This window comes from Macrosteles quadrilineatus, unplaced genomic scaffold (genome assembly GCF_028750875.1).
Source record: "Macrosteles quadrilineatus isolate MER2022 unplaced genomic scaffold, UCM_ALF_1.0 Scaffold_3__2_contigs__length_128488019, whole genome shotgun sequence".
NCBI classification, from domain to species: Eukaryota; Metazoa; Arthropoda; class Insecta; order Hemiptera; family Cicadellidae; genus Macrosteles; species Macrosteles quadrilineatus.
In genome coordinates, this window is record NW_026542596.1 from 127,930,351 (window position 1) to 127,958,110 (window position 27,760).

Below are 27,760 nucleotides of genomic sequence, written 5' to 3' on the forward strand. Positions count from 1 at the left end.
TAACTATATTTTACATACCATGTATCGGATCGGAATGAACTTTTTTTTTGTTTGAAATTTACATGCTATCTTTCTTACGTTTACACTTTTGTTGTATGTTTAGTACATTTTTCGTAATTTTGCAAAAACCGATATTTTTAAACATTTTTGTGTTATTTTTGTCAATAATGTTTTATTGAAACAATATATCAGAAATAACTTACAGACAAAGTTGTAGCACGTTAAAAGAGCTTTACAAAAATACCAAATTCGATATGCTTTACTCAAAGGATCACGTCAAGAAACTAGAAAATCGTACAAAACAACCTAATTTGGCGCAAAAACGCATATAAATCCGACATCGATGGCTGTGTACGAGTCATATATAGACAGTTTTACCATTCAATGTTGATGTATGTGTCTAAAGAAGTGTTTTTAACTCGGGTGTCACGTCTGGACCCACTGCAGTTTCCGGTTATGATGTCTTTAAAATTGCTACATGTTACGATTTCACCAACTATTTTACTTCAAATAAGACCATTACCCTCTTTTATGCAAATAAACAAGCCAACTACTACAGTTACAATATTGTCCATAAGAATAACATTGGAATTTTAAATGAAAAATGTTTTTATTTTCTCAGTAACCAATAACCGTTCAAAAACACTTTTACCGTTCAAAAAACCTAGGTACTTTTAAACAATGTTAATTTAATAGATTAATTGAAAATCAATCCAGGTAAATGGAAATTCGCTTAGTCGACAGGATTGCTGCACCGGGGGTATTTATATGATGGAAACATTCCTATGGACTAATTACTAATTAATGGATTTGTTGTCTTTTTATTTGCATAAAAGAGGGTAATGGTCTTATTTGAAGTAAAATAGTTGGTGAAATCGTAACATGTAGCAATTTTAAAGACATCATAACCGGAAACTGCAGTGGGTCCAGACGTGACACCCGAGTTAAAAACACTTCTTTAGACACATACATCAACATTGAATGGTAAAACTGTCTATATATGACTCGTACACAGCCATCGATGTCGGATTTATATGCGTTTTTGCGCCAAATTAGGTTGTTTTGTACGATTTTCTAGTTTCTTGACGTGATCCTTTGAGTAAAGCATATCGAATTTGGTATTTTTGTAAAGCTCTTTTAACGTGCTACAACTTTGTCTGTAAGTTATTTCTTATATATTGTTTCAATAAAACATTATTGACAAAAATAACACAAAAATGTTTAAAAATATCGGTTTTTGCAAAATTACGAAAAATGTACTAAACATACAACAAAAGTGTAAACGTAAGAAAGATAGCATGTAAACTTATCTTTCAAACAAAAAAAGTTCATTCCGATCCGATACATGGTATGTAAAATATAGTTATTTTTAATATAGCCCTTTCCGCCATTTTAATGACGTCATAACCGGAAACTGCAGTGGGTGCAGAAGTGACACCCGAGTTTAAAACACTTATTTAGACACATACATCAACATTGAATGGTAAAACTGTCTTTATAAGACTTGCGAACTGCCCTAGATGCCAGACTAATAGGCGTTTTTGCGCCAAAATTGGTGTTTTTATGAGATTTATCTAGTTTCTTGACGTAATCTTTTGAGTAAAACATATCGAATTTGGTATTTTTGTAAAGATTTTTAAACGTTCTACAACTTTTTTCATTGGTGGTTTTTGATAAATTGTATCAATAAAACGTTACAAACAAAAATAACACAAAAATATTTAAAAATACAGGTTTTTGCATAATTACGAAGAATGTACTAAACATACAACAAATGTGTAAATGTAAAACAGGTAGCATTTATAATTATCTTTCAAACAAAAAAAAGTTCATTCCGATCCGACAAATAGTTTGCGAAATATACAATTTTAAAAAATCAATGGCCGCCATTTTGATGACGTCATAGCTCGAAAACGTACCAGATGCGATCTTGACACCCGAGTGGAAAACACTTCCTAAGACACCTATATTGAAACGCAAAAGCAAAATTCTCTATACACGACATGCACACAGAACCCTAGTCAGGTCCTGGACTAATTAGAGACATGGGCGTTGGAGCCCGAGCCTGGACAACGCAGTATGCGCATAGACCACGCATCAGAGCAAGGGTGTGAGAGCATGAGCGTGAGAGAGTGGATCTATGCGTGCCCACAGAGGCGTGTCGGTCAGCGAACTGTCCACTTCCCTACTGTTACTGCCTCTTTGCAACCATTTCCTCATTTGCGGCTCATACTATTGTCTCTCTCTGATGTCACCAGATATTTGGCCAAATTGGGTGGAACTAACGTCCTGATGGACTGGAATTTACCAAAACGATGACGAAATGTCTACTTTTAGACATTGAAACACTGCGTTCAGTATAAGAATAAATTATAATAGACATTATGAAATCTGAGAAAGAGGTTAATCAACTTAGGACGATCCTTATTTGAGTGGGCAACAAATATTCAGAATAACTTTAAGGTTGCGCAAGTGGTCAATGGGTTTACAAGTGCTGTGTCTTTTAATAATCGGTTAATGTACTTATAGTTTGTAAAGTAGCGCAAAGTAGAGTCTAAATTGTAGATAAATTCGTAAATAAATATTACTTGCTGCAATAACACTCTTCACAATGTTTCAGATCTCCCTCTTTTCGCTTGCCAGCGTGGAAACAAAGTAATCAACAATGTACACAACTGAACGATAGCGCAATCGACGACACTGGCTGTTTCATATCACGCTGCATTCTCTGTTGACTGTACAATATTAAGAACCAACTACAAACGCTGTTACGGCGGTGGATTCAAGATAATCCTCAAGTAAGAGTCTTCAAAGTTCACGGAAACTAAATAAAAGAAACGTCACATTCGCCTATTGGGTTTGATGATGATTGGAGTGTCCAAACGCAATCTATCCCTACTTACCACCTTTTTTGTATATTTACCGTCTTGTGAGTAACAGTATAAGCGTAAATATATGTTTGATAAGACGTTTCTTTTATTTAGTTTCCGTAAATTTAATAACACGTACAATGCTGATCAAGAAGTTATTTAAAGTTCACACAAACCGAGAAGAGGGGAATTTCTACTCCCTCTTTAATATTACTGAACTCGAAGACTACTTGTAATAAAAAAATAAATATTCCACCGAATTGTTTAGGTTTAAAACGGATTTAGGATATTGCACAAGAAGCACAATAAAACTACTAAACATTAGGAGACGATAGGCCTAGTTATTTACTCCTAAACGCAAACGTGGCTATTCATCTACGTGCTTCAACGGTTTGCAGAAACACGATGTCATTACTGTGAAACGTTGAGTATTGCCACTGAAAATATTAAAATTTGCTTACCCCGCAACTATGATGAAATTATGTACACAATGATTGGAGTTCAAAGAAAATGATATTTTGAAACTAAAACAATGGAACGATCAAATTATTATAGTTTTTCTCCAAACACGTGCATTCTTATCCGGGGTCTAATTACAGTTAAGTAAGTTACAAAGTGAACCAACGATCTCAATGAAGTTCTGTAGTTCGCTAAGGGACTTGTAGTAATTACTTACTAAAAGAAAACTTACATGACCAAGATGACATTTTGGCCCCTAGAGAGCCAAAAACTAATCGTGCTGCTAATCCCATCTGATAAAAACTAATATTTTCCACTTAAAAATAATTGACAGCTTAAACAAGAAAGTAAAAGAGAGGAAAAAAAGGACAAAAAAAAGACCGATAGAATAGAGATAGAAAGAACAGTGGAATATTTACCGCCGTCTGGTTACCTGGACGTTGTCTTCGGTTATGTGTATCTCTCCGGTGTAGGAGTAATCTACCAGCAGCTGGAGCGCCGTGTGGTCCACGTCGTGGAGTACAACCTCTCTGGCAGCCTTCTCTGCCATGTCATCTGTAAACACATACAGTGTAGGAGTAATCTACCAGCAGCTGGAGCGCCGTGTGGTCCACGTCGTGGAGTACAACCTCTCTGGCAGCCTTCTCTGCCATGTCATCTGTAAACACATACAGTGTAGGAGTAATCTACCAGCAGCTGGAGCGCCGTGTGGTCCACGTCGTGGAGTACAACCTCTCTGGCAGCCTTCTCTGCCATGTCATCTGTAAACACACAATGTAGGAATAATCTACCAGCAGCTGGAGCGCCGTATGGTCTTCGTTGTGGAGTACAACCTCTCTGGTATGCTCTACCATGTCATCTGTAAACACACAGGAGGTTTGGCGAAGAAAATATGGGCCATTTATCAACAAAGTGAGCAGAATGTGTAAGCTCGATTATTTGCAAGATGTATTTGCCTATAGCCTACTTTATTCATCTTGGATGATTTCGCCATCTCAATTAAAGCTCAATTTCAGATCTCCACTCCCTGTCTTCGATCAACTTCTACTTTTATCTGCACTACTATTCGAGAACTTACCGTTGAACATGGCATAGAAGTATGGACTTGTAGAGGCTAGAACTACTCGATGCGCATGTATCCTGTCCATTCCCACTTTGAGCGTGACATCGCACAGCTGCAACATAAACATAGTAAGTAGGTTATGTTCGTTTATGTTCACTAGTCTATGTAGTTGACTGTAATATCGAACAAATGCACAAAATGTAATTCTGACATAGTTTTTTTATTGCAGGAAACATTGCATGTTACAAATTTATAATTTTAAAGTGAGATAAATACCTGAATGTTCTGTCTCATGCGGTTGATGGCCGCCAGCGACTCCGAGCAGTGGCCGGGACTCTGGTGGAAGTAGTGACTGATGGGATCCGAGTCCGCAGTCACCGGTGATGTCACCAGCTCCACGCCCCCGCTCATCCTCGCACCTAAAGCCATAGATGAAGTAATAAAGCTATGGTCAAAGAAAGTTATAGTCAAAGTAAGGATTATATTGGGTATAACCTGAGGGAGTTCCGGCCAAAGTAGACTTGATTGTCTACAACATGACGTTCTGGTCAGAGTATGCATGATATTTGCTACAACGATGACATGATCTACTTACGGTATTATTCACAAATTAAAGACTACCTGATCAGAGTGGATACGATACAGCTACAATAAAGACGTTTTGGTTTAGACATCGAATTGGCTAAAACTTGCCGGTAAAAAGAACCTGAAGTAGTAACAATCGAACTAGTAGAAGACAGATATTCTAAACGTTCTTGTAAAAGGAGATAGTAAGCTTACACTAGTATTGGGAAAATGTTTTTGATTACTTCTTAGACTTGTATAACTATTAGGAGGGGTAACAAACCCTATTTTTACAAATATTTATATTGGATGTTTTGATTGTAAATTACAAAAAAAATATTCAGCTGATAAAATTGATAAACTATAAAGAAAACGATATTCTTCCGTGCAGTCCAAGGCAAAAGTTTACAGTCTGTGACATCTGGTTGCTCTTTTTCACTTCCAGAAGATGTGCTATTCACATCACAGATCCCACCGACAGTGCCAGGGAATAAGCTCTACAACCCTTCTATTCTGCAATGTACTATATACTATATAAAAACAGGGAAAACGTTACCTATAATTCAGACTTTCTCGGTATGTCTTAGAATGCTGAAATCAATTATTTTACTATGCAATTTTTTATTTATTTTATTATATTTATTTTAATGTAAATTAGTTAAGCGTATCATATGTTGTAGAATCATGGCAGATGGCTCAAATCAAAGAAATTGAACCTTATAATGGCAAAAAATAATGAAGCTACTACATTTTAGCAAAAAGTTGGGTAAAAGGTTAAATATTTGATTAAGAAAAAATTTTATTCTGATCTCTTTACTCATTACAATAATTTAATTTGTATTACGTTTGAGCTTTAGGGAGTTATGTCCCTACCAGGCACTTGTTGATCTTATTTTTCGAAGTGCTGGACTCGCAAACAATTGACACGAAGTGCAGTAAAGTAAGGAACGTGAAACTCTCAGGGGATTTGAAATGTACGTGCAACTTTGGCAGAAGGGTGCTCAGCGTCTCTTACAACCCTTCCTGCTTCATCTATACTCGGGCTTCTACGCGGTCGTGCATTAATTGCGCTCAAGAGTTCCTTAATTGCGCCAAACCCTCAAAGGGTCCCAAAAAATGTTCATTAGTTGCACCAAATCAAGCCAGGCAGGGGTGAGCTGTGTGTAACCTTTCCTAACCTAACCTAACCTAATTTAATTTAACCTAACCTAACCTAACCTTAACTAAGCCAACCTAACCTAACCTACTCTTTATACAGTCAAAGAAGGGCCACCACTTTGCGCAGTTAATTAACGTATCGGGTGGCTCCCTGGAGTAGTTGGCGCAATTAAGGAATACTACGACTACCTGACTCAGCTTAGTTGGCGCAATTAATGCCCGCCCTTCTACGCGAATCTTACGTCTCTTCCATGTGATCTACTTTCTCTGATATGTGGACTTTATTTCTCGGACACTATATACTGTACTGTAGATGTTTGGTCTCAAATACTAATATAATCTAATTACTATTACCTATAGTGAGAAAAAGTTGTTCAAAAACTGAACAGTTTTCTGTTAATTAGTTGTCTTTCTTCAATGAAGAATTGATACATTTTAGTGTCCACCTCAGTGGGTATTCTTGTAGTAGTTCAGTATCTAACACTGTTAAACATTTTTTACTATGTGATTTGCAATGCAGCAAGACTATCTGAAAAATTGCATGTTTCAGGAACCCGTATGAATGGTATGAATATCACTTTTAACCATCTAAAATGTACTATAAAATACGTAACATTAATTTGCCCTTATATTTACACAACTATGTAGATAATTGATTTGAAAATTTAAAATATAATTAGGATATACACGTATGTTATGATAATCACACTACAGTATTAAGTATGGAAATGAATTAAGTATTCACATTTTCCATTAAAAAAAATAAAATTTGCCCTTTATATCGAAAAAGTGTAACATCTTTAATATTTGCCTAGAGTTTTGAAGAACTATATAATGTCGATCTCTCTTTCCCGATAGAAAAGGGTAATAGAGGGGGGGGGGGTAATGGGTTGATATGTTTATCGAAGGGTTGTAGAGCTCGGAAACACCTGTGTCTTCATTTAATTATTTAACGTCCTTTTGGGCCCTCGTTATCTGAATAGCATTGTTATCTTGCCTTCGATTTTCTTGAATCGAACTCACTCGCGAATAACCTGATGTTGATGTCAACCGTTTTGATTTTATCATCGCTTTATCGTTTCGTTTATAGTGGATTTCATAAAAAATGGTATGGCCTACTAATTGATAATTGTGTGCCTCTTTAAAACTTAACTGATGTATTTTCATGAGAATATTATTTTCATTTTTAAAGTGAAATGTTAGTAAATTCATATTGTGTATAGTTGTTTCCAGAAAAGTATCGCTTTGAAAAACTCGTTTAACAAAGTTAAAAGATAGGTTTGTATTTTACCGACCTTGCGGAACAACTTTTGAGTTGTTAAAAGAAAAAGTTGGGTCATTGAGACTAACGAATAGACGCTTAGATTATTGATCTGTATCTACCGCTGACTTCCTCTTATAGTGTAAAGGTCGTACATTTCAGATTTGCGTTCACAACGGTTACTAAAAGTGTTATTTTATTAAAAATATCTCGCTGTTATATCCATTGTAGTTTGTTCCACCTTTAGGCAGTGTCTCTTTTCGACCTGAACTTAAGTTTAACGAGAAAGTTAAATAAATAAATAAATACCCCCTACCATCTTTTAACATTTCACCTCTCGACTACAGCTAAGCGAGTGTAACTCTTAAGATGCCTTAATTTTAATAGAGGCATAGGACTCGCAATATATATTTTAATTGTTCATTATACTTGTTCATTGTTCGTTATACAAATCATTGGTTAAACTGAACCATTCTTCTAGCTTTAGCTTAAATTAGTTAGTTAAATTTTACGATTACAACCGTACATAGTTCACCTTTCTCAGCTTAACTTGTTTTAAAGGTAAAAGAACTAAGTTTTTTTTATCTTGTTGTTATTGTTGTTAATGTTGTTCCCTTTATGTTTTCTTATTTATATGCGATCAGCTGTTGTCGTTATTAAAATGTAACATTTTTTACGACGCCCACACATTAGAAGAGTAAATCCACACGCAAAAACGCCTGAAATACTTTTGACAAATCAAGCTCAATGGTTAGGCGAGTGTGGAAAGTTTCTCGAGTGCAGCAAAGGCAATTTGCACTCGTGTTACACATTATATTTTCCCTACGGTTATTATAAAGCATAGATATAATTAGTCTTTTAAACACTAAAACTAAACAACACGTTTTAGGTCATGTTAAATCCAAGAGTAGAACGAAATGGGAAACATTGGAACAGCTGATCGTAGTCGTAGTAACTTTGCCAACCTATTTCCAAGCGTACACGGATTGCGTGCATAATAAAAGCACGCTCTTTTGTGTTGTTTGGTTGGAATACTAGTGTGCGGCAAAAAAGAGTGCGACAAAAGTAAGTAAATGCAGCAATTAGCAACTTTCTGTACTATAATCAGTGCAAGGAAGCCCACTTTATCAGGTGACCGTAAAAAAGAGTATTTTTTATAAAGAAAGTAAATAATTAAGGGATTCCAACATCAGCTGGTTTTGTCGTCAAAACACCCTTTACAAATTGGAAATGTCAGATTTTTATAACTATTTGTCCACATCGAAGAATGACGTTTCTCGTTTAGTGTACAATTGCTTAAGGCTGAAGGCTGAAGGCTCAACCTGCTAGACCTGTATTTGTGTAACACAGCGAATAACTCGTGGTGTTAATGAGTCACAAACACTTGTGAATACAACTAATGAGATGAACAGTTCACTGACACCGGCTCTTATCTTATCTTACAACTGCAGTTGCAAACTTATGAGTTAGCACCTCAGTACGCAGAAATACCAAGAGACTTTACTTTAAACCTTCTAACTATAACTTGTTCCTAATTCTGTACTTTCACTAAAATCCTAGGAGTGAACTTTTCTAGTGGTAGAGCTCGGGACTTCGGAGCCCGAGGTCCTAAGGTCAAATTCCGCCAATCACCAATGGATTTTATCAAGGCCAATAATGATGACTATCCTGAAGTAATGTGTGGGCTAGGTACTAGCGTCCTAGGATGTGAAGGTAGGACATTATTATGAGAAAAAAAAATACAGAGTGGCTGTATCACTTTGTTCCGCGGTTGAAGGCTAATTTCTTCACATAACTTTTGTTCCGGGGGTCAGCAGGTATATTTCGGGGCCGAAACATCGTCTTGTTCCGCGAGAGAGGGGGCTGCACTCTACCTCCCCCAAATCCTCTATTTCGCCCTCCTCCTACTTTTTCTTTTATGCGGGCTTTAAAACTCGTTCAATTATGATTTTCTCCTTAGCAAAAAAGCGGCACACACTATTGAATAGTTAGTACAAATGTTACCTATTACCTAGTAGTATGTACCTTCTATGTGCCTGTTTGTTACCTACTACGTATCATCTTCCAATTACATAAAAATAATATACTTCATGTCTATTCGATTTCAACTATACAATTTGTTGGTAATTTATTATTAAGACTTTAGCTAACTATCAGCTTCAAAACGCTCAATAATATCATATATGAGTATGTTTAATCTAATATCATTGTACTAACCTTTCTAAAAACAATTTTAACAATCCTTTGGATGATTAACTATTGCAATCTGGTTGTTAATTTTTTTAGATCCTAAATCGTTTCTGTTGTTCATCGCATTGGTTTAGTTAATATTTGGTTTTGAAAATAGAAGTGATTACTGAAAGCAGTCTCAAGAGATTGTTATTTATACACGCGTCTCTTGTAGTTTATAGATGTGTTACAGCTTATAAAACAATAACCGTAACTTTTTATAATGAATCTACTTTAGAAAGCTTTAGATGATTTTAATATAATAATCATAGACCTTTTAGTTCAAAGTTGTTTTTATATTTTAACCTGCGTACTGTTTACCACTAACTACAATAAACTGAGTCATATGTCTCATAGTATAAATATTAATCAATTTAAAATACAACAGAAATACGTTGAGTTATTTTCTTTCAGTGAAAAACTAACACTTTTTGTGAAACCAACATGGGAAATTTACTTGGCAAAAACAATTTTGTAGAGAAAAGTTTATTTCGCAAAACCTGCAAATCTCGTGTGAGAAATATAGAAGAACGCTGTGTGCTGTACAACGTGAGTACAGTTTCTACATTTCAAGAGAAATTCTACCCAGATGAGCTAGATGCTCTGTGCTCCTACGGAACTGTTGTAGAAACTGAAGCTTCTCAAATTGATCAGGGAAGTAACCCCAGAGCAGGTTGTTCCTACACAAAACCTTCAGGATCAACTGTTGTATATTTTGGGGAAACAAACTTCAATTTCCAGAGTAAGTTCGTCATGAAAGAAAACGGAAAAAGAAAACGATACGAAGAAAATGGATCGGACGCGGACGAATCAGATGTTGAGGAGATAATTGAGAAGAAACACAAAACTGTGGAAGAAAATATTAATGTTACGTCTCATCAACAAACAGACATTGTTTTCGATTCCCCAAAACCAAAAATGTTTTCTCGTGCACCAAAAACTCCTTGCAATTTCGACTGCAATAAAGAGCTTAACGATAGTTTAAAATGCAGCAGAAGGGGAAAAAGGGTTAGAAGTGCAGCGCTCCGAGGAAGAAGGAAAATACACAAGGTCTTCTGCAGGTCAAAACATACTTATGTACTCTAAGTAACTCGATTTATTTCTCTATTTCAAAATTGAATGTGTATTTAAAAGTAAAAAAAAAACAACTTAAAACCATTGTTTATTATTAAAAGCTTCCAATTGAAATATAGCTAGGTATAGCAAAACACCATGGCGAAATCGAAAACGTATTTAAACTTGGGAGTGCTAAGCCATTTATACGATATCACAAAGTAAGGCAGTTTCATGCAGCTCAAGCACCCAGTGAGGCACTTTTCTGTTAAAGGGAACATTCATTATTATCGATTATTTCTTTTCGATATATCGATATTTTTGTTTTCCTTTACAATCCATATTCCTTTTGTTTTAATATCTTCAAACGCATTTAAATTACAAATTGACAACTGATCTTGCTTAGGAAAAAATATATATGGATTGAAAACATATATATGGATGAAACTGTTTAACCTAACATAACTAAAAACTTGATGCAAGTTTACCATTTCAAATTCCGTTTTATAACAGAAAATACGTGGGGAATATCAAACGGAATTTTGAAATGTTAACTTACAGCAAGTTTGGTTGGTTAGTTCCCTACCGACCATCACACTCCACTGTAACTGAGGGAGGAGTATAGTTGGTACCTAATGTGTTAACACGTTCCCTACCGACCATCACACTCCACTGTAACTGAGGGATGAGTATAGTTGGTAGCTAATGTGTTAACACGTTCCCTACCGACCATCACACTCCACTGTAACTGAGGGATGAGTATAGTTGGTAGCTAATGTGTTAACACGTTCCCTACCGACCATCACACTCCACTGTAACTGAGGGAGGAGTATAGTTGGTAGCTAATGTGTTAACACGTTCCCTACCGACCATCACACTCCACTGTAACTGAGGGATGAGTATAGTTGGTAGCTACGTTCCCTACCGACCATCACACTCCACTGTAACTGAGGGAGGAGTATAGTTGGTAGCTAATGTGTTAACACGTTCCCTACCGACCATCACACTCCACTGTAACTGAGGGAGGAGTATAGTTGGTAGCTACGTTCCCTACCGACCATCACACTCCACTGTAACTGAGGGAGGAGTATAGTTGGTAGCTAATGTGTTAACACGTTCCCTACCGACCATCACACTCCACTGTAACTGAGGGAGGAGTATAGTTGGTAGCTAATGTGTTAACACGTTCCCTACCGACCGTCACACTCCACTGTAACTGAGGTAGGAGTATAGTTGGTAGCTAATGTGTTAACACGTTCCCTACCGACCGTCACACTCCACTGTAACTGAGGGAGGAGTATAGTTGGTAGCTAATGTGTTAACACGTTCCCTACCGACCATCACACTCCACTGTAACTGAGGGAGGAGTATAGTTGGTAGCTAATGTGTTAACACGTTCCCTACCAACCATCACACTCCACTGTAACTGAGGGAGGAGTATAGTTGGTAGCTAATGTGTTAACACGTTCCCTACCGACCGTCACACACCACTGTAACTGAGGGAGGAGTATAGTTGGTAGCTAATGTGTTAACACGTTCCCTACCGACCATCACACTCCACTGTAACTGAGGGAGGAGTATAGTTGGTAGCTAATGTGTTAACACGTTCCCTACCGACCATCACACTCCACTGTAACTGAGGGAGGAGTATAGTTGGTAGCTAATGTGTTAACACGTTCCCTACCGACCATCACACTCCACTGTAACTGAGGGAGGAGTATAGTTGGTAGCTAATGTGTTAACACGTTCCCTACCAACCATCACACTCCACTGTAACTGAGGGAGGAGTATAGTTGGTAGCTAATGTGTTAACACGTTCCCTACCGACCATCACACTCCACTGTAACTGAGGGAGGAGTATAGTTGGTAGCTAATGTGTTAACACGTTCCCTACCAACCATCACACTCCACTGTAACTGAGGGAGGAGTATAGTTGGTAGCTAATGTGTTAACACGTTCCCTACCGACCGTCACACTCCACTGTAACTGAGGGAGGAGTATAGTTGGTAGCTAATGTGTTAACACGTTCCCTACCGACCGTCACACTCCACTGTAACTGAGGGAGGAGTATAGTTGGTAGCTAATGTGTTAACACGTTCCCTACCGACCATCACACTCCACTGTAACTGAGGGAGGAGTATAGTTGGTAGCTAATGTGTTAACACGTTCCCTACCAACCATCACACTCCACTGTAACTGAGGTAGGAGTATAGTTGGTAGCTAATGTGTTAACACGTTCTCTACCGACCATCACACTCCACTGTAACTGAGGTAGGAGTATAGTTGGTAGCTAATGTGTTAAGTTAGCTTAGAACAGTTTCATTTATTTTGTTCGTAATATTTATTTATAGAAGTTGTCAGCTGATATGTTTCAATTTGTTAATATCTATCAGATCATTGAGATTTTGATGGCCTTTGGGGCAAAGCTAAAAAATACTTAATTTTGACACATAGTTTGTAAAAATCCGTCCATTATTAACGGAGGAGTAGTGTTTGGTAGAAATCGCCTTCACGAATTATAAGGATTTCACAAAGTAAGGAAGTTTTATGCAGCCCTAACACAGTGACGTGGTTTATTGTTGGCGTTGTATTAGTTGTATTTCGGTGCCGCATCGTCACTTAGCCTTGCCCTTCACACGTTTCCTCGCTGGACCGCTTCACATCTCTACAGACACAAGGTCATCTGTGTTTACATCACCCAGTTCTGTCGAAGTCAGCTGATCTTTATCGCTTCCGTCATCGTTCTTTGTCCTCTATCATCTCGTAAAACTAATTTGAGACGGCAAAATATATCCTATCTGTTTTGGCGTTCGAACTCATATCCTGGTTCGGAATTAAACTTGAAATCCGTGATCTCAACGAACTTCGCACGAGTAAATCGATCGTGGACAAAACATAAACAACACTAAATAGTGATTCTTACACGACTGATTGTTTTTTTAAGGGCGGGGATTGCTTGCGCTAACTGACCTGAGTCAGGTAGTCGGGTATTCCTGAATTGCGCCAACTACTTTAGAGTCACCCTGGAGCCACCTGATAAACTCAGCCAAGTGGTGGTCCTCTTTCACTGTAATTGAGTAGGTTAGGTTAGGTTAAGTTAGGTTAGGATAGGATAGGTAAGGATGACTCGTAAACCAGGGCATTCCTTCTGCCGGCAACACACTCTACCTGGCTTGGGCTTGGAGCAACTGGAACATTTTTTGGGACCCTTTGAGGGCTTGGCGCAATTAAGGAACTCTTTGGCGCAATTAATAAATGGCAAAAAAATTTAGGACTAGTCAGAGATTGTTCATCCCTTTAGTGTTTTGATTTGGATTGTTTTCATAAATCACAGTTTTCATATGTAACAGCAACTATTGAGTAACACTGCTAGAGTTTATAGCTTAAAATGGAAACGATGCTAACTTAGTACCAACACAAGATACTGTTTGGTCCTAAGACGCTAGGCACGAGCCCGGGATTGTTTTTCACATTACTTCAGACTAGACCTAGGGGTTGCGGCATTATCACTTAGATAAAATCCATGGGTGATTTGGCGGGATTTGAACCCGGGACCTCAGGGACTGAAGTGCCGTGCTCTAACTAGACCAGCTCGCTCCCCTCTAGACCAACACAAGGTACTGAGCAATTTAGCACTAAGTGAGGCGACAGTTGGTTAAACACTTCATGAAATGTAGCAACACGTAGCGTATTTAAACGGAGTATCTTTTTGAACTCATGAGAGACTGCATTACTAGGTAACCTGTTCAAACCAAATTAAAGATTTGGAAAAGTTTTTGTTTAATATGATAAAGCCAGAGAGCACAGAATAGAAAGCTTATAGACAACACTATTAAACATAATTCCTGACAAACTCTCGTACAAAAGCATCGATTAAAAATACATTGTTCATTTTTTTATTAATAAAAAAATTATTGTTATTAGGAAAAAGTCATGAGAGACAATCTTAAAAGCATACATATTGACAACACTGAAAAACTAGAGCCAACCAGTTCAAAATTGGATCCATTGTACATAACTTTGGCTGCAATCCCTAGCTGCAAACTCATTTACATGTAATTTTCAGTTAAATTACCAATTTCTAGCCAAATGGATTACAATGTCTAGTTTAATTTGCCATTCCCATTTACATTCTAATAAACAATTACAATACAGTCAAACATTTTTTATTGCCGAGAAACATATTTTTTAACCAAACAACGAAATACATCAAGCAGTCAACAAATTTTGTGGCATTTATAACTTCAGACGGTAGTATCCTTATATATAATACTTGAAGGTGATTTCTACAAAACACTACTCCTCCGTTAATAATGGACGGATTTTTACAAACGATGTGTCAAAATGAAGTATTGTTTGAGTAGATGCCCCCTTTCACCGATTCCTGGGATGAAAGTCCTCGGGCTGCCCCACAGGCCATCAAAATCCCAATGTATTTTTTATGTATAAAATATTTTGTTTACTTATACGGACGAATAATTTGTATTAATTACAGCTGTTCATAGTAAACACATGATACACACAAGAGAGTTCGTTTTCAGTTTCAATAACTGGAGTGGAGTGATTGATTACATTATCTTGGAGTTGACTCTTTTACATAGGAAATTATTACTGTTATGGTTATTAGTTTTTAAATAATGCCTGTAATACTTTGCAATTGCTCGAATTCGAGGAACAGGTCCACTAGTATTATTGTATTACTCGTACAGACATCAATTGACCTTATCCATTACTGACTTGCTTTAATACGCACGTGAGCGACCATGACCGCCAATACTGGTCAATAACTGACGTCACGTCAATGTCAATACTGTACCTAGACAATGGAGGTCCATGAACTTAGAATTGACAACTGTTTGTCAAGGCCTTCCGAATCATGGAACTGTTTCATCACACTATTCAATTGTTACTTGTTGTATTCTATATACAGTTAAACTATTTAATGAGATTTGATATGTAATACAAGTTTTTATTCTGAGGCGACTGACGACTGTTTTACCACCGACAATGGAATCCCCTAGTGGTACTGTAATACAAAACGTGTTTCAATGCAAACCTCGTAGAACAGTGAAATAGTTTTCAAATGTAATCAATTCAAACTTATTTGTTTGCGATGTTTTTGCTATGTCGAATTTAGAACCTATAAAACATGAGTCACCACATTGTACTAATTTCTTTTCAATTTGAATCAAGGTTGTACTGTATAATCAATAATTGAACTAGTAGACCCATAAGCCTGTGTTCGTAGGTGTTCTTTTTCTTATTGACTATAAGCATAGATGTTAATGTTTTGATGTCATTATCAAAACATTAACTGTTCTGAAAATGCAACAGTTAAGATTGAACAACAAAATATACAACTTATACTTAAATATTGCAATCGTAGAACAATACAGTAATGTGGTACATTTTGTTGAAATTTGTTTAATATCAGCCTCAATTAAATATGTCAAATAATAAAAATCAACACTTCTGATGACATGAGTTAGTTGATATTTTAATTGGCAGCTTTTATCACATTGAATAATGGGATTTTATTCTCTTCGGGTAATATACAATGAATAATTAATGTCTCTGCGGTATGGACGATTCACTACATGTTTAAGGGCATTTCATTGGTAGCTCAGTTAACTCATGTACACCTGTGTTAACATACAGAAAATTAAATGTTTCAATTAAACTCTTGGAAGCTCATCATCACTCACAATGTACGTCAAGAGCTCAACCATTGAAACTCCGTTGCAAATTTAATATCGTATGTTTTTAATACAAACGTTTTCTTTATTTAAATGCAGTGATGCAATGAGCACATACATTCATAACATGGAGATATGTGTGAAAGTATTGAGGACAGAAATTATTTTTAGATCAATGTTTTAAACTCAGCTGATTGCATATTTCATTGTTGTTTTTAAAAATGTGTTTAAGCAGTAGCATCTTCTTTTGTGCACTGGAGTAGACAGACATCCCATTTGCATGGACATTGAATTTGAAAAGTAAGGGGTAAGTTTAATATACGACATGGACCAGATGCAATACGTTGGCTACAAAATTGGCTAGGATTTAACATGAGTGGGTTTTCTACTCCTACTCTATCAAATCTATAGACAAAATTTGAATATAATTTTGTAGTCAACCTGATTTCCGATGTTCTGTATTGAAATGTGCACGTGAAGCTGAGTTCAGCGACTTATCTGCAGGTTGTTGATTCAGCTAAGAAATACAAGTTACCAAGGCCTTTCACATTGCCTAGTCAATAGTACCAAGGCTGTAGGTTTTATAAAGGCGATTTCATTGTTTTACTTCTTCACTTCCTGATAGTAAATTAGCTTGAAAGGTTACAGTTTTATGTGGAAAACTTATAAGTGCGCAGTCCTAGTAGCAGATTATGTGGTTACTGTCATATCGAAGTACAACCATAATAGTTTACTAATAGTACTAATAGTAGTAGTTTAGTAATAGTAGTAGTGGTAGTTAATAGTAGTTTACTCAACGATCACGTAAATACTAGTCTATTTACGCGAGTTGCGTACACTACTTAACCTGCGACAGTTTTTTAATTACTAACTATCACTACTCATTACTTATAAGAGAGGTTATGTTTTCGTTAACAACCTCTCATTGCCACTGACAGTGATGCAACGAAACATTGTACCAAATACTAATGTACCACTCAACAATTAAATTAGTCTAAACAGCTGATTAGTTGACATTCGGAGCATTAAAACTGTACTTCTTCTCTCTCAATCCTTGATTCTCATTGGTCCATTATCGGTGTTGTTAAGTAAAACAACAATGATGTTAAGTAAGTAAACAACGCTGTTATGTGAATCTTTTCAATTCTAAGAACTGAACTAAAATGGCTACCTACTTTGACGGTCGTAGTAAAAATATGTTTGAGTTGTATATATCGTTGGATGTTACATCGACAAATATATTGATTACATAGTAATCAAAATTGTGGGCACATTACACCTAATTAGCTTTAGATTGCCTTTTGACAGTTATACAGTAGATGCGATATGACATTGTGATTTTACAATGCTGACATTTGCAAGCGCAAGACAAACTATCGTCTGACGCTACTACCCGCCAACAACCTACCTAAAGTTCATTTACCTAATAAATACCTAAAGTTCACAAACCCAATAAACCTACTGTGACTAGAGGCATATTCAATGAATTAACCTTTAAGACTACTAACACAATTTTAAAGTTTTCTTGCATGCCTAAAGAAAAAGAAAGATTTTCTCTGCCTTATTTGACCTTTAAGGGAAAAGAGTTCCAGATGATGCTGGATGAACTAGGGATGGTTTTGAAATACCTTTTTGTCAAGTATACAGGGTATCCCGAAACTCTCTACCAATATTTTAGGGCATTGCTCCTGAGTAAGAAAAATATATAAATAACATATTTAAATTTCCCGGAAGTCCTTAGTTACTCACACAGCCGCCATTTGGTTTATTTCACTTATAAATCTTTTTATAAAAAGTGGTTTGGTTAAAGATACAAAATTGAAACTTTGCACAACAATTTGTGACAACAAGAAAAGGCTACAAAAAATTATGAAAATTTTTCAAATTCATAAAACACAATGGCGGCCATTTAAAATGTTTGTAAGATCAACGGTTTTGAGTTATTTAATAAACAAAATTTTTAATAGCCACCATTTTTTTATGAATTTGAAATATTGTCATAACTTTTTTGTAGCTTTGTCTAGTTGTCATAAATCTTTGTGCAAAGTTTCAATTTTGAATCTTTAACCATATTTTAGAAAAAAATAGTAAGTGAAATAAACAAAATGACGGCTGTGTGAGTAACTGAGGGCTTTCGGACAATTAAAACACGATATTTAGATATGTTTTTTACTCAAGAACAATGCCCTAAAATATTGGTAAAGACTTCCGGGACACTCTGTATGTTGATCAAGTAGTTTTTTTATTATTTTTTATCACAGTGGTTATAGTGCTCGTCCCATCTCAAATGAAAATGAAGTAGTGATGTTTTCTATTTTATTTCTTGTTAGTTTGCCAACGTCGAAAATTCATTAACAAAACACAAGATTTTGTTATCCATTGCTGCTTATTCGATTCCCATATATTATAGGCCTACTTTATAACAAAAGACCAATGCGCACACTGAAATAAAATATACCCTAGAATAATAATAGTCCTATTCCGTACATGTGGATTCAACCAGGTATGAAATCACATCGACATATTTTTTAGATTTTACAAAATACCAGGAATTTATTCGCAGTCAAAGACTCTACTTGATGAGATTTGCACTAGGAATGTTCAAAGTAAATTACGCTTCAAAACAATACTAATGGCAAACAACAAATTATACAAGAATGATACCCCCGCTCCCCGCTGCAGCAAACCTGCAGACTAAGCGAATTTCCATTTGCCTGATTGGATTTACACTAAAATGTCTCCTAAAAATATCACATTTATTTTTATCCCCTATTTAAATATAATAAGTTTAACAAGTACTTAGGTTTGATGCAACAGGGAGGGTAAAAGTGTTTTTTTATGTTAATAGTTTAGTATTAAATAAATGCGTTTTCCAAATTTGATCAAAATATGTTAATAAATAAGCAAACTGCAACAGTTTATTTATTCTCAATAAGAATAACATGGGAATTTAAAATTTACAATTTTTTGGAATTTTCTCCTTAACAATAAGGCACATATAAAAGCTTCAATACCTATACTAAATTATTTGTTTTTTAAGCTCTACACAATGGTTTGTATAGAAATTGCTAAATTTTATGTTTTTTGGGTAAAAAATGGGGAAAACCAATTTTTACCCCATAAAACCACCCATAAACCCCCGTTCCCATAGTCCGATCATGCTGGTTCGCGAACTCGTTCGAATAAATGTAGGTTTACAATGTTGTGTATCATCGCTTTCGACAAAATTATACATCGCTTATACAAAATTTCGTCAAAATCGGATCATTTTTGGTAGAGTTATCGTGCCAACGGACACATATATACATAGGGCCTATATATATTAATTTGAACGGATGGTGTTTTTGGCCTCTATGGACCTCAAAACGAAAAAGTAAATCGGTCCCGGGTCCAGGTCTTACCATGAGTACTACGTAATAGCTTATTCCCTATATGGGTAATTCGCTAAAAAATCCAGGTCGGAACTAAGTCAGAGTGACACCACAATAAATCGCGAGCTTAATCATTGATGTCAGAACGTCCAAACTGCACAACATTACAATCCAGGAAACGGAATGATGGGATATTTGAAGATGTCATACAAAGAATGAGGAAGCAACGAGAACCAGCTGGTGTTAGAGGAAGCTAGAGAACTTTGGTGGTAGAGATGGAAATAGAGATAGAGATATTCACGGAGAGGGGAACTGGGACCTTGGTACAAGAAAACTATGATCTATCATTGTGGGATTTAGGGAATTATCGCAACATTTGAGATACAATGTTTAGATATATATTATATAAAGTTATATCAGCTTTTCATAAAGCTAAAAAGATTTCTTGTAAAATAAAGAAAGCGGTAACAAAATTTAAAAAATTTATATAACCTACATCAAGAGAGGTTATAAGTATACCCACAAACAAATATACGAGTCTTACTTTTTCAAAAAATATGTAAGTAATGAATTCCACTCATTTTAGTCCAATGAATTATGTTTTGAGTTTAAAAAGTAAATTATACAGTACTAACGCATCATCTTACTACTGTAATATTTTGAGATAAAAATGAGAAACCCCTCAATAAGATCAGGTGAGTTCTGGCTTCGGAATGTATCAAGCAGCATAGTAAATGTTGCCCCATTTGAACAGAGAGAGATGTGCTAGTTTGCTTTCTGCTCTCTTTTACCAACATGAAACATCGAAGTGTTAACCGTATTGGAAAAGTGATTTCATTTTATGTATTTCTATCTTTGTCTTAAATATCTTTACGTAGGTCATTCAACCACACAGCCGAAATAGAAGAGGTGTGCTCAATGAATGCAATTTAATCTAAGTATTTGCATATGTCCAGATAGGTAATTATGTCAACTAATGAATTTTTAACACATTGTTTCTATTATCTTACCAAACAGGCTAACTAGAAATTAAATTATCTATGGACAAGTGGAAAGTGTCAATTATATGATACCCTATTTATTTTTCAATCGTACACGGATTATGTGCAATAAAAGCACGCTGTTTTGTGTTGTTTGGTTGGAATACTGGTGTGCGCCAAAGTAAAAACTGTGCGCCAAAGTAAGCCTTTTTATTTGCAAGGAAGCCCATTCTGTCGAGGGACTGTAGGAAAAAGAGTTTTCGGCATTTTGAAGTTTAATTTCAATAACTGACAATATGTTAGCCCAACCATAAAGGAAATGTCCACATAGTACCTTACTCAATAAGGTCTTCACACAAATTGTTACGTACACACTTGGTATCAAACAATGGCGGGAATTTCATGAGATAAAGAGGGAATTTGTCAACGAAAATGAAAGTATTGAGGTTAATAGCCAACTACCGTTGCATCGTTTTAATGACTGACAGCACGACAACAGCATGTGATGTGTTAATGACCGAGTCCAGTTAAATCAACAGTTAAAGGCATCGACGTCACCATCCAAATAGGCTTATATAAATACTTTGAATATTGCAAGTGCACTTCTAATCTAAGTGTAAACTCTCAAGAGGTTTGAGTTCATTGAAGACATAATGCATCTCTCATACGACTTTCTCTTATATCTCTCTTATTTATGGTATATTGTCAGAACATGCACAACAATCCCCATAACTATGGCATCATAACCTAAAAGCGATGCATAAATCGTAATATCTGACTTAAAATAAGCAACAACAAAATATAAGTCCTACATAGGTTTGGACCCTTGCGAAAATCACTAAAATAGCTAAGGCTATGTCATAGAAAAAACCGACATTAGCGCGCTCAAACGCCACAATCGTGAAACACGCGTAAACAGTCTTTAGCGATAATGCGATGAGAAGTTAACTACTAAGATTTTTAGTAAATGACATATCAACATACACCAGAAAAAGTCCCTGTACATGAACCACGCAGATGCAACTGTCTTTAGCTGTTACAAAAATTATGGTAACCACCTATATCCATACACACGATAAAACTTTCTGTTAACGCGATATGGAGGGTGTTTCGCTTCAACCCCACACAGTAAGGCTAGGTTAACAGGATACTTCAGTTGGTTTAGCTGTGATAATAATCTAATATCAACAACGCTTGGTCATAATTTCAACCCCCAACCCGTGTTTACCCTGCGCCACTTCCATCCCTAATGCCTTCACTTTGTCGAGAGGGTGTGTGTTTAAAGGGTGGAGTCGGCACTTGAAGTAATTGTAGCCCATCAATGGTGGTAAAGCACTTAGGTTGTAAATTTATTAAAGGTACATACTTACATACATAGTTCCTCTTTTATAGATATAGATTTAAAACAGTTAATGTAATGTAAGATAGGCTAGTTAATGAGTTCTTGAGTCTTATCATGGTTTATATTGTTTCTACGCCACTTCACTTGTTAAATTAACTACGTCGAACCTGACGGTATATTTGAAATTACTAGTTAATCTACGCTATTTCATTCGAAGGGTAAAGCGCACAATTTGACTTGCAAAATAGAAACCATAAGGGAGCAAGTTTAATCCAAGATTAAGATTTGTATATAATTTTCGAATGATGAAAATACAATATTAGAATTAGGTTGAAAACATAAAATGTTAAAGTATCGACGTTTGTTATACAGTGTTTGGTCATCAAAGCCCGGAACAAAAGGATTGCCTAATGAAATGTTCACACATGATTTGATAATTAAATGGCTAAACCTCTTTTCTAGCCATCATCTTTCTCGTCGAATGTACATAGCAACCTTTGCATGAAACTGTATAAATAAATATAATCATTAAAGAATGAAATCACATGAGTGCTTTGTTACCTGGATATTATTTACTTTCAATACAAGAGCTAACTCCTGATTAAAGAGATGTTTGAGTGCTTGCCAAACTGAAGGTCGTCGAAATAAACGAAAAGGTCCAAAAAGTTGATGGTTTGATTCTGAGCCAAGTCGTCATTTTTTGTCATGCGACTGTGAATTAATTATACTTTCGAGCAACAGGTCTAACATAAAGCTAAGGTTTTCAAAATAAAAAAAATAATTTTAGTACCATATCATGATTTCCACTTTAAAAACCTTATTCGTTTGTTAATAGATAAAATAATATACTAACCAACTATACTTCACATCCTATAGTAAATTTTGAAGCTTGTTTTTCGTGTCTAGTTTATGTTCGGTGACAGTGATCGCTATAGTGGCGATGAAATTTTGTTTCTATTATTTTTGGGTCGATTTCATGATTTGTCTTTTTGTGCTTTACCGTTTGGTTAAACAACTAGGGGACGAGTTATTGTTTATAATTAGATCGTTTTATTCGGTTAAACGACGTTTTAAATTACTGAAATAACAAGAAACAAATTGTAAACAAAACAACTCTATAGGTCGTAAACGTTTTTAACCCAAATGGAGTAAAAATCAGCTGTTGTCAACTCAGTTGTAAATTTTGATTAAAACAAAATTGCATGTATCGAAAGTATATCGGTTGTTTGATTGATTGTAGTTAATTGTTGCCTTATTGTAAATATTTTGACATATCGATAGTATAATCATAGGTGTAATGTACACTAACACAATCGTAATAGACGAAACTATTGAATTACTCACTAAACAGCTGCTTGTTTCCATTAAACATATTAAATGTAAAAGAAGTTAGCAGTAGTTTTGAGATGTTATTTAAATGAAAACTATTTCAGTAACTTATTTTGTTCAAATAATGGTGCAATATGACGAAAAATATAGTTCATCACACGAGCAAAAAGTGACTTTTCAACCCTAGCACATTTTCCGACCTCGGCTTCGTAAAACTTGAGCTTGGTGCGAAAACAGTCACTTTAGGCCCTAGTGATGAAATATACTATTTACAATAACAAAAACAAATCATCTGTTTTACAACACTGTAAAAATACCTTTCTTAAATCCAGTCTCTTGGCTTAACCTGTAGCTCACATAGGAAATTGTCCAATAATAAAGCAGCTGTCATATTTAGACTTGTCTATGTGAGTGGTTCACCTCCTCGAGTACGGTGACCGCTGCCTCCAACGCAGTTCCTGACCTTCTCACACCAAGTCTAGACAAGAGCTGACATCCGCGTCCATGGAGGTCACAGAACCAATCTCCATGGGCTTTATGGAGGTTGTAAAACTTAAAAACTTAATTGTAGCTGCAGTAGGCGGACTTATCGTCGGTTACTTCTAAACTAGTGTCTGGAAGGTTGTGTAATAACATACCTTCAATACATAGGCAAGATTTTGTAATGATAAAAACTTTGAGTTTGAAGGAATAACCTTCAAACAATACGCCATTGTTATATAATGCGTCTAGTAAAAGGAAAGCATCTTCTCTCTATGATATTTTACGGGGTTTTTCAATTTTGAGGGCTTTGAAAATAATGAATTATAATTGACAAATTTCTTCTTTGGAGATCTATGGTTTGGTATCGTAGTATATTTTGGTTTAGTCGCATATATTTACAGTATATCTATCGGACATACAACAACGCTTTTTATTTTTTCCCCATATACCATATATGGAGAAAGAATTTTTTTCGTCAAAAGAGGTTTTCGATGTGATGTCTGTATATGTGGATGTGTACAAAGGCTCCAGACCGCACATGTAGTCAAATTTTGATAAAATGTTGTGTTTGTAGGTACTAATCCATAGTATCTCCAGGGTGTTTAAATCAGGGTGTTTTTCTATTTTCAATGCAGTTTTCCCCATAAAATCAAGAAAAAAATAAAATTTTCTAAAAAATGGCACAACATTACTTACAGCTTGTATGTAACCCAAGCGAATTTTAGGTAAGCCAGAAGCCTTTCTGTAATCCAAACAGACACGCACGCCTCCGTGGGGCTTCAATGGTTGACGACATTAGACATTATTGTCTTATTTTAAACACTTACGAGTTATTTGAGTTATGAATATGACAGTTGAATATAGGCGCACTACTTAGATTAAAAAAGAGAAACTAATTAAATAAATATATAATTAAAAAAATCGAGTTTCTCGATAAACAAAAAAGTTTTTTTACTCGCAAATGAAAATCTCTTTAGTCTAGCCTTGAAACAAAAAAGCTTATGTATTTTCAACTAAACTAGGGGTGGGCAACTGGGCATGGTCTATAGAAGCTTTCGGAGCAGTAGTATGGGGCGAATCGCGGGCCGCGCGACGACCGGGGCGACGCGGCGGCCGCTCACTTCAAAGAGGTGTCTGCGCCCAGGGCTATAGATATAATATCTCTAGCCCTGGTCTGCGCCTGCGTACTTTTTTATACTCGCCGACCGTAAACTATGGAAACATAGGAAAGTCATAGAACACCACCAAGGAGAAGAAAATAATGTTTTTTTTTATAATTTATAATCGTTATTATGGACAACCTAATATGGCTATATGAGTGAGTAAGGCTATTTGTAAAAAATACTAAAAAACGATCAGCTTTTGAAAAATGATAAGATATTTACAAGAAATGTTGATTATATCTATCTGTTATGTTATGTACATCTTGAGTAAACCATAATCTTTGAATCGAATCTTTTAAAGTCATCAGAAATTATGACTGTTATTCGTTTTTAAATAACGCCTGTAATACTTTTCAATTGCTCGAATTCGAGCAACAGGGACACTAGTACATTACAAAACATGATCATAATTTATTCATACTGGCTTCAGTTATGAACAACTAAATACATACAAATAGTCGTTCTTGTGGTAGGAATCTTCATTGAGTAAAATCTGGTGCAAATATTTTTTTCTCAAATATACTTATCTGTCTAGGCTAATAAAACTTATTTCGACTATAAACGAGTTAAAACAATGTAGTAGAGCAAGAATATTCAATGAGCAAAAGGGTCGTGCTAACACGGACATTATGTAGTGTTTTATGTCTAAGGTATGTCTCACGTTGTAGTGTCTGTTACGTTATTTCTGAGCTGAGATTATTCAACAACGTAGTTCTAGGTACAATCTTACAGTCAACGGTACAATCGTTGACTGTAAATCCTTAACAATGTACTAGCGTCTCAGTGTCCTGGTCAAAAACCGATGAGAACCTCTTCTGCGAAGCAGTGGGGGATTGTATCGGTTTTTGACTAGGACTCCGAGACGCTATAGTACAATGTTAAAGGAGTTTCTCCTTACTTATGTCACTTTCTGCAGCAACTGTCGTTCCCAATACAGTATTAGTTTCGGCAGCTAGTGAAGCAACCGTGTCTAGCTTTGTAGGCACCGGAGTAATTCAATGTTGTAAAACAGGCTTTGCTGTATCGATTTCGAATCTACGAAACCTAACACCGAATTGGTACTGTGCGATCTTTGAAGCCAATATGCAAGAATTGTCCTTTAATTCTTCGTGTTAAATTATACAGCTACAATAGTTCAACAAGTTTTAATTTTAATTACAGTACACACACTTTCTTAAGGGATATTACTTGATGGATGTATAAACTGTACGATGCATGTACAATTTTTCATCGCTCACTAGTTGCACAAATAACTATTTTGTTACGAATTTTCTAAATCTGATTAAATTAACGTAAACATTTAAGGTGCGCGTTGTTTATTTATTCAAGCAGGCCTCCCTATCAACCGCAGGTACACAAATGTCATCGTCAGTTTGTCCTCGACGACTTTATTGTCGAGAGTATTTTTATCATTTATCTGTCAAATTTTTAATTACCGCCTTTTAGCGAATTTCCCATAGACTACAGTATAGAGAATAAGTAGTAGGCCTAGTACTCATAGTAAGACCTGGACCCTGGACCGATTTACTTTTTAGTTTTGAGGTCCCTAGATTTCAAAAACACCATCCGCACAAATTCATATATATGTCTGTGTCCTTTAGCACGAAAACTCGCAAAAATTATCCGATTTTGATGAAATTTTGTATAATCGTGTAAACCAACATTTATTCAAACGAGTTCGCGCGAACCAGCAAAATCGGACAATGGGAACGGGGGTTTATGGGGGGTTTTATTTGATAAAAATTGGGTTTTCCCATTTTTGACCCAAAAAACATTACCTAAATATTTGGAAATTTCTTTCCAAACCATTTTGTAAACCTTAAAAAACAATTTAGTATATTGAAGTGTTATTATGCGCCTAATGGTTACGGAGAAAATTCCAAAATATTGTAAATTTATACCTAGAATAATATGTTTTTATTTATAAACAACATTCAACCAATATAAATTGCGCAAAAGCAAGGAGGATAACAAAACATGGGGATGAACACTATTTAAGACAGGGTGGCACAAAATTAATAAATGGTATAGTTAATGATTGCTCTTATAGTACTGTGTACTGCCATTACAATAACTAAAAGTGAAAACGTAGCATTAATGACTTTGTCTTGATGTGTCTTTACAGAGAAAAACATATGTTCAAGGTTTTCTGTCGATTATTGAAATGTATTTAGGAGATTTTATTTTATTATTCGTTGAAATGTTAAACTAAAACATGAATTTAAAATATAAATATTACTACAGTACCAAACTTTTAGATTTGACGTTAATTAAATCACCTCCAATATAGATACCTGCCAAATAAACGCTGTCAATAAAGAAAAACAAGATAGCACAAAATCACCTAGTTAGTTGCAGCTTGTTAAGTATTTGTCAACAAAAATAATTATAAACATAAACAATGCCTTAAATTAAATCAACACAAGAAAACGCCGGTACAAATTATACATGTCTAAGCTATACATAGGCTAATAATATTAAATTTTTAATCAGAATGACAAATAAATAGTGAGTGCAATCCCAAAATAATGTTAACTGATATTGTCCTTACCTTCGTTCACAGTTGTCGCTATTAGAACTGATTATCACTACAAACCCAACGATCTTGTAAGTGCACACTTCAGACGACCTAACCCGAGCGACGCCACTACGCTACGCTACGGCTACACTGACTGAGACACAGCGACAAACTCTGCTCGTTGGCAACACTGAGTTGCAGACGTCAAAACAGCTGTGGCT

General features: G+C 35.7%; 1 protein-coding gene across 1 annotated transcript in view; it reads right to left on the reverse strand.

Annotated features, from left to right (window-relative positions):
- Positions 1-27,688, reverse strand: part of LOC128990288 (kelch-like protein 17) — a 65,643-nt gene extending 37,955 nt beyond the window's left edge. Inside the window, exons 1-4 of the mRNA XM_054412613.1 lie at positions 27,573-27,688; positions 4,669-4,811; positions 4,408-4,504; positions 3,763-3,884 (exon numbers count right to left, since the gene is read on the reverse strand). Of these exons, the coding sequence (XP_054268588.1) occupies positions 3,763-3,884; positions 4,408-4,504; positions 4,669-4,803 (354 nt within the window). The 5' untranslated portion in view covers positions 4,804-4,811; positions 27,573-27,688. The remainder of the gene's footprint in view (positions 1-3,762; positions 3,885-4,407; positions 4,505-4,668; positions 4,812-27,572) is intronic.
- Between the last annotated feature and the right edge of the window lie 72 nt (positions 27,689-27,760).